The sequence below is a fragment of the Fusarium redolens genome (assembly GCF_020744475.1).
Source record: "Fusarium redolens strain MPI-CAGE-AT-0023 chromosome Unknown BKA55scaffold_8, whole genome shotgun sequence".
Taxonomy (NCBI): domain Eukaryota; kingdom Fungi; phylum Ascomycota; class Sordariomycetes; order Hypocreales; family Nectriaceae; genus Fusarium; species Fusarium redolens.
Window position 1 is genome coordinate 181,342 of NW_025763671.1, and position 12,629 is coordinate 193,970.

The 12,629-nt window shown below is 48.8% G+C and overlaps 3 protein-coding genes across 3 annotated transcripts; 2 read left to right on the forward strand and 1 right to left on the reverse strand.

The window, feature by feature from the left end:
- Nucleotides 1–2,996: 2,996 nt before the first annotated feature.
- Nucleotides 2,997–5,025, forward strand: BKA55DRAFT_689939 (Transglutaminase-like superfamily-domain-containing protein; the record flags this gene model as incomplete). Its single annotated transcript, XM_046199421.1, has 4 exons — nucleotides 2,997–3,406; nucleotides 3,460–3,637; nucleotides 3,688–4,796; nucleotides 4,851–5,025. 4 exons carry the CDS (start codon nucleotides 2,997–2,999, stop codon nucleotides 5,023–5,025), a joined length of 1,872 nt encoding a protein of 623 aa, XP_046049018.1.
- Nucleotides 5,026–5,303: 278 nt separating this feature from the next.
- On the reverse strand, nucleotides 5,304–6,886 carry BKA55DRAFT_689940 (uncharacterized protein; the record flags this gene model as incomplete). The annotated part of the gene is made up of 4 exons (XM_046199422.1): nucleotides 5,304–5,854; nucleotides 5,902–6,304; nucleotides 6,350–6,449; nucleotides 6,504–6,886. The coding sequence occupies 4 exons, from the start codon at nucleotides 6,884–6,886 to the stop codon at nucleotides 5,304–5,306; spliced, it is 1,437 nt and encodes a 478-aa protein (XP_046049019.1).
- Nucleotides 6,887–8,016: 1,130 nt separating this feature from the next.
- Nucleotides 8,017–11,905, forward strand: BKA55DRAFT_689941 (uncharacterized protein; the record flags this gene model as incomplete). The annotated part of the gene is made up of 3 exons (XM_046199423.1): nucleotides 8,017–8,487; nucleotides 8,542–10,765; nucleotides 10,815–11,905. The coding sequence occupies 3 exons, from the start codon at nucleotides 8,017–8,019 to the stop codon at nucleotides 11,903–11,905; spliced, it is 3,786 nt and encodes a 1,261-aa protein (XP_046049020.1).
- Nucleotides 11,906–12,629: the final 724 nt, after the last annotated feature.

Below are 12,629 nucleotides of genomic sequence, written 5' to 3' on the forward strand. Positions count from 1 at the left end.
GTGATGAATTGGTGCGTTGTCGCAGAGACTTGAGCTGTTCTCTCAAATCTTCGCATTCTCGCTTGGCAGCTTCGGCTTCATAGCGTCCGGCATTTTGTTCTTCATCCAGTGTTGTTTGCAGAACATCCACCTCATCCTCCAATGCAGCAACTCTTCGGACTTGTGTCTGGTGTTCGATCTGCGTCTGTCGTAACTCGTCACGAACGGTAGAAAGTTCGTTGCGTAGATTTGTCAATAACGTCTGTCTAGTTTCAAGGGCGTCCTGAAGGTCTTCAATTTGTCGTGAGAGGATTCCTTCTTCGCTCCTGTGTCGTTCATTCTCGCTTTGAATGGCTGCTTGTAATTTTGACTCCTTATCTGAGAGTGTACCTTCAGCTTCCCTGAGGCGATCGATGGTTCTTTGCAAACCTGCTGCCTTTTCTTCGGCGCGATTTCGTTCTGATTCAAGATTTTGCTTCTCGGTTTCCCATTTCTCGCTGTCGTTATCATAAAGGTTGTCTTTTTCGCGGATCTCTGCCTGAAGATCTGAAATTTCGTCGTTGAGGCGATCCATCTCCGCTTTGTATTGACCACGGATATCCTTTTCAATTTCTAGTGCATGCTCCCTCTCTTCTGTTAGGCCATCCTCAAGATCTTGGACTTCCTTTTCCAGCTTCTCGACCTCCTTCTGAAGGGACCTGGACTCAGATGCAAGTGCATCGTGCCGGCTTTGGAGCATGTTCTTTTCGTCAGTTCGAGCTTGGAGATCAGCCTCAAGTTGCTCGATTCTGGTTGATAGAGAATTTTGTTCGCGATCGAACTTCTCATGGTTCTTCCTGAGCTCCTTGACGGTAGACTGCAGGGAGCTGCTTTCTTTGGTTACCTTATGATGCTCCTTTTCCAGAGTAGCATAGTCTTGGCCAGCTTGATCCAATTCCTCTTGCAACCGAGCAACCTTCTCTTCGATCTGACGAGAAAGTCCCTTCGTCACCACTGACTTGTTGGCCATGTCATCCTGAAGCTCTTCGAGATCGTGCTCGGCTCGCTCTTTCTCGGCTAAAGCGTCCTCCATCTTGACCTTCGCATCCTCAACTTGCTCCTCGAGGCGGCGGATGTTGTGTTCAAGGTCTTGGATGGTGTCTTTGGCGTCATCCAGCTCATCGTTGTGCTGGGCCTTCTCCTCCAATGCTAACATTTTTCGTTGAGCGTCCTTGGCTTTTCCTTCCGCCTCTGCTACTGTATCTCTGAGGGCTTCCATTTGCTCCTTCAGGTCCTCGAGTTCGTCTTCGCGTTCAGTGAGTTGTTGATCTTTCTCCCGAATGTCAGCCTCGAGATCACCGATGTCGTCTTGCAGCTTTTCGACCTGGTCACTGTTCCCTTTCTGTTGTTGTAGCTGTTGCTGGAGGTCTTGGATATCTGCTTCGCGATCTTCTAATATGCGCTGCAGCTTCTCAACTTCGGCCTGATTACTCTGGTTGGCGTATTTCTGCTTAGCCTTTTCTTGTACTTCTAGCATTTGCTGTCGATAGCTCTCCAAGTCCTTCTCAGCGGTTGTCAGGTGTTTTTTGTATCGGTGAAGCTCTCTTTGCATTGTGACCTTGTCGACTTTAAGTTCGGTGTTCTCCTTGAGGGCAGCTTCGCTAAAGCCAGGTCCAGCCTTTCGGAGTGCCTCTTCGAGGAAATGAATCTTGAGCTTCAGACCAAAATTCTCTTTTTCGATCCTATCAATCACATTCTCCTGCTCTCTTAGCGAAAGCTGATTACCATCCTGGAGGGGTCCCTTATCACCGCCTCTCCTTCGAGGAACAGCCAACGGGGTTGAGGCAGCGCTACTGGTATCGACCTCAGGAATGGTGTTCTCCATATAAGACTGGTTACGCGATCCTAGGTAGATGGACGTGTCGCCGCGGGGAACGGGGGTCAGGTCGCCTTCGTCGATCTTGTCTAATGCCGGCGTGTTTGGTACTGCGGTGCCATTTTCTTTTCCGAAGCGTCGCACGCTATTTCTTGTTGCTGATTTGAGTAAGGGGGTGAACTCGGCACCTCCAACGCTGGGAGGAAGGTTTCGGCGGTCGGCCAAGGGCCCTCTCTGGCGCGGGGTGCGAAGATTGATGCCGTTAGAACGACCATTGCGGAGTTGTTGTAGGAGATTGCCCTCTTTTGGAGGTGACTGAAAAGATGCTTCTTGTGTTATATCGGCAAAGTCGGGCTGTCCAAGGTATGTCGCATCCCCAAGATTCGTTCGCGGGGTGTCGAGCGCGCCGCCGCCAAAGTCGGGCATGATGGCGGTCGCTGCGTGGGCGGTATAAAGTTTAGAAATGTCGTGTATAGGAGACGCAATGCATGTTATGTAAACAGTTAAAAAGGCTCTCCAATGTAGAGCGATCAAGTCTTGCAATGGGCGTCTGTGGGCGTGTTTGTTGTCAGTGATAAGAAAAGGTATCGTGATAAAGAAGTCGTAAAGATGCGTAGGTAGGTAGCGTCGAATTGTAGCGCGCTATCTTACCACTGTAAGTCGGGCAAGAGAGACCCAGACGCTCTTACCACGCGCGTTTTTGTTTACTTTGGTATCCATTTCCGGCCTAGAGTCAAAACAAATCACAGCCCATTTCCGTCATTCGTCGGTACCCAATTATAATCAGTTTGATGCATGACTCAGCATCGCTCACTACGGTCATAACCCCGCTATGTTTTTCACCCTAACGTAGGTACCCCAGACCTACCTAACGATGATAACATCGCTTGAAAGAATGAGGCGATAGGTTGATGAGCACTAAGAGGGGAGAAAGCATGACATATTGAACACGGTTGATCGGCAGATTCCAGTGAGACAACGGAACAACGGATTTACAGCGACAGCCCGATCAGAAAAAGATCTCACATTCAGTACCTACATCTAATCCTATTCAACAATCCACCTACAACCTCTAACTTGAACTCACCACTCTCACCACTCACACCACACCGCATCACAACCCTTCTTCCAAGCGACTTTCTGCCTCACCAAGAGGCCCGCCATGTTCTTTTCCCAAATACCAGACGAGATAATTCAACATTTGCTCTATTATATCCCTCCAGAAGACAACCTCTCTAGTTTCCAACTTGTCTCACATCGCCTGAGGCATCTGGCTAATGAACCGCTTCTGTGGAAATATCATTGTCGAAGTAATTTCAGATTCTGGCATCCCGAGCACAATCTGCAGCGTTGTTTAAAGGGTAGGGCGTCTGACACACCGTGGAAGAAATTATTCATCTTACGGAAGTCCCGCAATGAACAGCTTCAACGTCTCTTGGGCGAGATCCTTGTAACCAAAGTTGGCCGCCTAAAGCGATATGAAAAAGTTTGCCAACTTGGTTATGACGCCAAAGATTTTCTTCTAGAGCAGTGCAAAGCAGACGAAACCGCTGAAGATGTCTTGGCTCGACGGTGAGCAACCTCATCGCTAATCTACCATTCGAATACTGATTCAAATCATTTAGATATTATAGTCATTCCCTGCTGGATAGTATCCACAGATCCATCGCCATTGATGAGTGGTACAACATTCAACTTGTGACCTCGAATCACAATGGGCAACCACAAGCCCTCAGCCTTGAGCGTGCTCTTGGTGCGTTCGATTTATTCGTTCTACACGACCAGCCCGGAGACTTGGACGATGTAAGTGTTCCTCGTATGACCAGGGCTCCCCCGGTTAACATTGCGTCAAGATTAGCGATATCCTTGATAATCTGGCAGCGGAATTTCTTGAGACTCAACCAAACATTGGTGAAATGTCAACGCGGCAAAAGGCACTGGAATTAAATCGATGGCTCCGAATAAATAGCCTCACAGGTTTACGGAATCCTGAGACAAGTTACCGAAATCTCAGAAATTGCCTGATCGGCCAAGCCCTGCGCCATGAAGATCACGACTCAATCCCTATCATCTCTAGCGCCATCTTTTGCTGCCTCGCTCAGCGTTTGGGTGTGGAAGCACAATGCTGCGCATTTCCAACTCATGTCCATGCCATAGTGCTTGCAGAGAAAGGAAAGACGTTAGACAGCACCCCTGTTACAGAGGATAATGCACCTCCAGAGAGGATGTACTTAGATCCCTATGGCTCAAGTGAGGAGATTCCTCTGGCCGATTTACAGGCTTTGCTGTCCCGTTTTGGCTGGCAGTCGAGCACCGATACCTTCTTGTCTCCCGTAAACCCTGTCGCCATTGCTATGCGGACAGCGCGCAATATCAGAGCCACTGCTGCAAGGGTGATCGGCGCCCACGAGCAGGCTGACCCCGAACTTACACGACTCATCACTGGCAATGATCCAGCCAACATGGAGGCTTCCCTATACTCCGCACTTTGGGCGTCTCTTCTTCTTACACCGGTCGACTCCTTCGAATGGGACGAGGTCTTGGAACCTTTCCTCAATCGATTTGCAAAGAGCTGGCACGTAGATGCTTGGCTTGTTGAGAAGTACATATTCCCTTTGTACGATCGCTTTGGCCCCTTTCGTGAGAGATTCATGAGGAACAATCCCCGTAGGTGGGATGACCCTCACGAGGTTTTAGGTCTTGTGGATGAGTTTGATGAGGTTCCACCACCGATTTTTCATAGGAACAACGCGCGAACACAAAATGTGCTCTATAAGATTGGACAGGTCTTTAGACACCGACGATATGGCTGGATCGGTGCTGTTAACGGTTGGACCGACCAGGGTACGAGGCGTTTGCCCATGCCACACACCGTGGCTATTGACGAGACGCTGGACGATAACAGCGATACAGAATTACCTAACCGGGTGCGTCCCCGAAACCAAACCTTTTACACATGCCTGTAAGTCATCTCGAAGTTCTAGTCCTCTTTACAAGCTGACGTGTACAATTATAGACGCACAATAGGTCCTGAGCGGCATGTTGTCGCGGAAGACAACATTGTACTGATTCAAGATCCGAGAGAGGTCCCGGAATCTTTGTTTCCTCAGGCTGGAAAGTTCTTCAAGAGGTTTGACGCTGAGACTTGCACCTTTGTGTCCAACATTACGGAGCAGTACCCGGACGACTAAAGGGGGGTTGAATATCTTAGCTTTCTATGTTGGTTATCACGATTTTTACTCTTCGGAATGCATGCTTGGTGTTCGGAAGGCTTCTTACGGTGGGCGGTCAGCAGTCTCTTGAGAAGAGATCATGGCTCACGATACAGGTGGTTTATGCACCGAAAGGAGTGCAAAGTATTGCTATAATAGAATTAGTGTTCATTGCATGAGTAAGTAAGACCCTCAAGTGCTACTCATGTTCTAAGCACTCTAAGCTCTTCGTAGCTTCAATAGGACGGTTGATCATTTCACGCCGCTTTGATTACATCTTCCAAAACACCCTTCTCGGCAAGCTTTTTCATCCACTTGTGAAGGGCAGGCCCGTAGTCCTTTTTTCGGCCTTTTACTCGTTGCTCATCATCGGAGATAACCATCAATTCTGAGCGGTACTCGCCCATGGCAGCCTTGACGTCGACTACAAGCTCTTGGTGAAGCTCATAAGCACTCTGCGTGTCGAAACTCGGTCGCTTAAGCTTTTCCTGTAGAGCGTCTGGAATTTGTGCATTTGTAATGTCCGCCTTGGTGAGGTTAAAATCGGATAGTTGTGACTCGTCTTCGATGTCCAGGGGAACCTTCTCGGAAGAGATGAGGTCCTTGAATGCGGGAAGAGATTCGGTGTTCCTGTGCAGATAGTTAAGGGATGCAGCGGCGTGGGCAATAGTTTGTGAGTAGGCAGTGAGCGGCCTCTGACAGAGAGCTAGAAGGTTGAAGGAGAGCTGACTCTCTTCATATTGCAGCATTCGGCCTTCGATCTGCGGCCTTGCCACACTTGTCCAATCACCAGTATCGGGAACACGATCTAATGGATGAATTAGCAGGGCCCTGGAATAGTCGCTGAGAGCTTACCCAGCTTGTGCGGCTTATACTGGAGCCCATCTAACTCCCACACATAACCACCCGCGGGAACATATGCAATGAAGTGAAATCCATACTCTGTATTGGATCTCTTCTTTCGTGGAGGTACCCTCTTCCCTTTCTTTGTTGCTGGGCGTCTCTTACTCGTGCTGGTCTTGGCGTCTGATGCTTCGTTCTCCAGATATAGATCGGCGTTGAGATGGTCCATACGACGTGCGAAAGAGTTGTGTATCGTGCGGATGAAGTTATTTTTACTGATTTGGTGGCCCCGTAGGGCAGTATTGAGGTCCGTGGTTGACTCCTTGAAGGCTCGGAGCTTTTCACCGAGGTCGATTCCTTCAGCGTTCATAACAATGTTTAGCATGGCCACAGTCGCACATGCATTACTCGTGGTCTATTAAAAGTCAGAAGTGATATTCACAGGCTGTCTGTTACTTACTTGATTCGCAAACCATACACCTGTTGCATCTTGTTCTTCGCTCTCCTCTTCGAGCCCAGGTAGATATTGAAAGAGAAAGATCAAACCGTATACCGGCTGTCTAAGAGACATTAGCATATGCGGTGATACAAGTAATTGCTTGTTGTGATCTTACGGTAGAAGTGCGAGTGAATCTTGGTCGATAGTGAAGATCTCCTGAGCTTTGACATTGCAAACTCCCAAGTCTCGAAGAATGATGTTGAAGAAGGCTGGTTCTGACTCAAGCTCTATCCAACCTTCCCACTCCTCGATATCCTTTAGTGATAGGGGAGCTAACGCTTCATCAAGGAGTTCGTCAGAATTGAGGCGATGGTTCAACTCGTTTGCTGCCTCACTGGCTTTGCGCTTTGGGTTTCTCCTGGGGCCACTCATTGTGACTTGTGTAGTGATCTGCTGAGGAGGCTTGGAAGCTAGACGATTAGAACGACGCACAAAGGGCGCGTCTTCCAAAGACTCTCCGCACTGAATATTGTCGTCAGCTTGTAACCTATTCTTCATGGTGGAACATTTATCGAATGAGTTGCAGGGGAAAATGCAGAGGATGAAGAGGAAGGCGCTGCGAGGCCCAAGATAGAACTGCCTGGCCAATGAGTGAAATTGGTAAAAAGAAAACAGGCATATTTATTTTGCGGTAGTTTGGTTGACAGATAGGCTTTGTTTTGGGATTGGATGTCTTTCTGATGTTTGTGCGCTGGGTGCTTTACCTGCCACAGCAATAAGGCAGGGCATGCAAACTTCCATACCCTTACAAAGAAGCAGAGAGGGGTTTATAGACCGTAAATTAAGCGTGGTAAAAGAACAGAGCTCAAGCTATCATCGTAGGTAGCTATCCGCCTTTACTCTGACAACGGTTTGCAGTGCAGGGTGATGCGCCTATATATAAAGCACGTTAGAGCTCTTCTTGATAACCTGTCTAGATAGTGAGGGTACCCGAACGTCAGATGTATACCTACCAGGTAGCAGGTATTGTTCTGTTGAGCTACTGATTCATGATACGCTTTGAAAGAAGCTGGTATATATTGCATGGAGATCAAGTCTTAATAATGAGCATGGAGGGCATAGAAAGACAGCAGAAGACAGCTTCATGTTGTAGCCAATAAGCATTCAGTTTACCTACATTTAGCTCGAAACTATAGCTACCAGCCAATCACTACCTACCATGCATGAACATCCATCCCTACAGCTAGCTAGGTTACCTGTATGATCAATATCGCGAGACCATTGAGTGTTGTTATAAAAGAAAACGCCTCTTTGTAAATTTTTATCCATTAAGCTTTTTATCCTGCCCAATCAATTCTGGCGACAAATGATCGTCAATGTCCGAAAGCGTTTGCGAAATCACTGAAGCTTAGGCTCCAACTGCCCTGTATCCACTGTAGCTCCAATTTGCAGGGGCCAGTCGCGTCTAGTCCAGCCAGACGTGACGCAAGTCCAAAGGAATTTCCATCATCCACCCGTGAAAACTACATTCACTTTAGTATCAAAACATTAACTGTGACAACCAACTTCAACCTTCCACCTCACAACGCGCAACAACCAGTCGCTCCATCACTCATAGGCTGCTGCTCGGTTTTCCTAATTATTGGTTCTTCTTTTAGGCGCGTCTATTTCTCCGTAATGCGAATGCCATGAGCACATCGACTCCCCGCCTGCGGTCTGGGTTCCCAGCTACCCCAGGTACCGCTGCTCGACGACACAACAATCCACAGACTCCTAGCTCAGCCGGCTCACCGTCATACGGAAAGGGTTCTTCAGCGAGGTCACCTTCTCTACCTCTTGCACCTGAGAATGCTCAGCCACAGGGCGCCGTCAGCCAGCCTGTCATTCCTCTGACCGTTCTCGATGCTCCCCAACAACGTCTCTACGCATTTGGCGTCTACGTCTTGTTGTGGGCTTGGAAGTTCTATGATTGGCTCCAGGTGGTTGAAGATGGCGACTATTCTTGGCTTCTCTTCCTAAAATGGATCTTTATCGACTTTGTCTTCCTATTTGGTGTACCAGAATTGAGGATACCTTGGCTTGAGCTCTCCCAGCCTGTTGTTACCACGATCTTCTCCTTACAACTGATATTCAACTACATGCTCATGTTTAACATTCCTGTAAGCTCTCGGACATCCTTACAATACTGAACAGCAAAACTAATACATATGTAGATCCCGCTGCATTCATGGCTTCTGGGCTTCTTCAAAGTTCTCTACGACCGCGAATTATCAGTTTCCGAGCATAATGTCAAAGTCTCGACCATTCTAAATAACCATTCCCTCATCATGGGAAAACAGATTATCAACATATTGCCTGAAGGTTCTGCCATCCTCAACCCCGAGGCAGCTCCGTTCTGCCTGGGCGCAAAGCCAAAGAATGTCGCATCTCTGCCCATCTACTTCAATGCCACCATCCCTGCCGAAATCGAATTGGTTCGCATTGACCTCGACACGAACAAGGAAGAAACAATCAAGATTTCGAACCGAGAGGTCAACAGGGTAGCCAAGCAAATTCGAGAACATACCGCCGATCAGACTACGTCCGGTTTTCAGTGGGACTATCCGGTTAAGAAACCGGGTGTCTATCGACTTGGAAGGGTTTTGGACGAGTACAAGCTCGAGGTTCAGCGGGCCACCAGGGATACATATGTCGTGCCTTGCCCTCAAGCTAGAATTCGAGCTTCTTCAGATCCTCAGCGCTGTATTCAAGAGCTTTCTGATCTCTCCCTGGACGTCTACGGTACACCCCCTCTCAAGATTGTGTACAGCCGTACGATCAATGGCAAAGACCACAGCTTCCACTTCCAGAGTCTCCAGCCTGATGGATTCTCATCGCCTCTTCTTACGTCTTCTTCCAGTCTTGTTCTGGAGAGCCAGGATGACACGTCTTGGGTGCGACCTTCCAAGGTAACTGTTGGACTTAACGAGTCTATGACTTCTGCTGGAGAGTGGGAGTACTCAATCGATGAGGTTCGCGATGCTTTCGACAATATTGTAAAATACGCCGACTTGGAAGAGGATGACAAGGCCCGTTCAAAGGGTCTCAAGTACGGCTTCAAAGTCAAGGAGCGACCTAGAGCGAGCATGAATGGTTGCGACCTGCGTAATCCTTTCAAGGTTGCCAAGGGCCGTTCCGTTAGGCTTCCTGTAGACTTCTCTCTGGCCGGTTCGAAAGACGATACATCCCACGAGGTCACCTGGGAGTTCTCACCCATCAACTCACTCACCAATAGTGGTGAGCACGGCGATCAGGTCTCAATTGGAAACTACAACGCCAAGAACGCACTGGATAAGCCATTTGTTTCGGAGCCAGGTCTCTACACTCTGAAGACTGTGTCAAGCGGATCTTGCAAGGGTGAGGTCAAAGAGCCCTCTTCGTGCCTTCTCCTGAACCCGTTGGAGCCTTCGCTCTCGATTCGCTCAGAGGAAATTCCCGATAAATGTGCAGGTAACTCTATTGGACTGCGGGTGGACCTGGATCTCGTTGGAACACCGCCATTCGTTGTTCGGTACGACATCGTCACCAGTGATGGGCACATCGAGAAGCAATCTCACCGCGTCTCTGGTCTGCGATCCCAGCTGGAACTGGTGCCCAAGATGGCAGGCCACCACAAATACATCTTCAAGTCTATTGATGATGCTGTTTATGACAATCTGCCTCTCACCGGCGAGGACAAGGTTTTGGAACAGGTTGTAAAGCCTGCCGCCTCAGCCAAAATCGCAAGTACCACTGGTGTTGTCAATGCTTGTCTTGACTCCGAAGTTGAACTCGATGTCCTCCTTTATGGCGAGGCTCCCTTCAATCTGGAATGGGAGATTGTTCATGACGGTAAGCGCAAGTCTGAGCGAGTCGCCGGTGTTCATGAGAACAGCTTCAGGATCAAGACCAACACCCTCCGCAAGGGAGGAGAGTATATTCTTGCGTTGAGCAGTGTCCAGGACAAGCGAGGTTGTAAGACCTTCCTCCAGGATCAGGTCAAGATCGCTGTACGACGCCAGCAACCACGAGCCGCTTTTGGCTTTGTTGAACATAAGCAGAAGATCATGGCCGTTGAAGATACTCACCTGCGACTGCCTCTCCGTCTCGAAGGAGAACCTCCTTTCGAGATCAGCTACAGGAACCTTAACGGCAATGGTGAAGTATTGACCAAGCGCGCCAACAACGCAAACGACAACCTGCTTGTCAAGTCACAGGGCGTCTATGAATTGGTGGATGTGCGAGATAGCCAGTGCCCTGGATCTGTCGTGCCATCAGCATCCCGCTTCGAGGTGGGCTGGTTCCCTAGACCAGAGATCTCGATTGTTGAGTCTCCCAGTATCAGTTCAGACGGCAACACCTTCGTCAAGCAGGATATCTGTGAAGGAGACATTGACGGCTTCGAAGTCAATCTCAAAGGTAAGCAATCGATAACTTTTAACCCGGCATTCTCGCTGACTAATTACAGGATCACCTCCCTATCATGTTGAATATGAGGTTACCCACAAGTCATTCCAGGGTGCAAAGGCCTTCACGCGAAAGGATTTCGACGCCGCCCTCGCGAAGGCAGCCATTTCTATGGATACTACCAAGGCTGGCGATTACACCTACAAGTTCTCTGCTCTTGCCGATAATCTCTACAACAGTGATAAGAACTTCAGTCCTCTTACTGTTACGCAGCGCGTGAATGCCAAGCCTGCTGCTGGATTTACAAAGCCTGGTCAGTCGTTTAAGTATTGCATGGAAGAGCAGGAACACGAAGACAAGATCCCGATCAAGCTCACCGGAGTTGCTCCCTTTTATGTCGAGGTTGAGATCAAGCACCAAGCTGGCTCTCCCGCCGAGACATATCGAATTCCCTCGATCGACTCAAACACGTATGGTATCAGGATTCCTCGCCAGCACCTCCGTCTCGGTGCCCAGCAGGTTCGCATTCGTACTGTTAGAGACGCTCGAGGCTGTCAGCGCAAGTACGAGATTGGAGGGCCCTCAGTGCAAATCCACCTCTACGAGGCGCCATCCATCTACCCTCTTGAGTCTCGGCGCGACTATTGCGTTGGCGAGCGTATTGCATATACTCTATCCGGTACACCTCCGTTCGACATCTCATACGACTTCAATGGCCGATGGAATGCTAAGTCGCAAACGACCAATTTCCGCCGTATCGCGGAGAAGCCTGGCGATTTCATCATCACTAGCATCTCAGACAAGGCCAGCGAGTGCCGTGCTGCGGTAAACATCCCCAAGACTATCCACCCGCTGCCCAGTGTTCAGATCAGCCGCGGTAAACAATCCCGTGTGGACATCCACGAAGGCAACGAAGTGGATATTTTGTTTGAGTTCTGGGGTACACCGCCCTTCGAGTTCACCTACACACGTAGCTCCAACGCCAAGAAGGGCCAGCGCAGTGTTGTCCTCGAGACAAGACATGATGTGTCTTATGAACACAGCAAGGTGGTCAAGGCGAGCCAGGAGGGTACGTACGAGGTTGTTGCGATCAAGGATAAGTTCTGCTCGTTCTCGACTCAGCAGGTAGAGAAGAAGAAACAAAGAAGATAGAGCTCTCAAGACGAATTGAGACGTGATATGGGGCAAACATAGTTTGAAAATTTTGACGTTTTGGCTGTTTGATAGGTAATGAATGGATTGTACTGCCAGGGGCGAGGACGAACAACAATGAGGAGGGACACTGAGTTGTATATATGCATCTATACCATGGCATGGCGTTAAGTAGGGTTAATCAGAGCAAGGTTGAATAAGTAAGACTTGTTACGTTCAAGTGTATCACTAAGTCGTGGGTGTGCAATTCGTGAAGCGCTGATTTGAGTCTTAGTTACCATGTTAAGACCGCGGTACTTTATATGCTCTTAATTCCTGACAGAATGAGAGTAAATATCGTTGCTCTAAGGAAGGAGTAAACGCAACAGGTCTTGACTGATTCTTTCTTCTTAGACACGCTTGCCTCACAGAAAGAAGTTAGATACTACCTTATCTGTAAGCCACAGACTTTCCAGTCTTCTTAATACTCGTCCTCCTCCGCCAACACAACATTTTTATGTAACAATTCTTCATCTTTCAGCATCATCAAGCAGAAATGGATGCCGAGTCCTGTTATTGAGAAGCAGGACCTTTCGAGCTGTCGTTACTTGACTTTCTTATCAAGAGCGATCTGCTCGAATGTGAAGATGAATCTGCCTGCCCCCTGCCCTTGCATCGAGCTACAGAGTCTTTTGGAGTCTAGATGGATCGAAGCACTTATCCCAGGCTGGCTCTGTAGCCATGC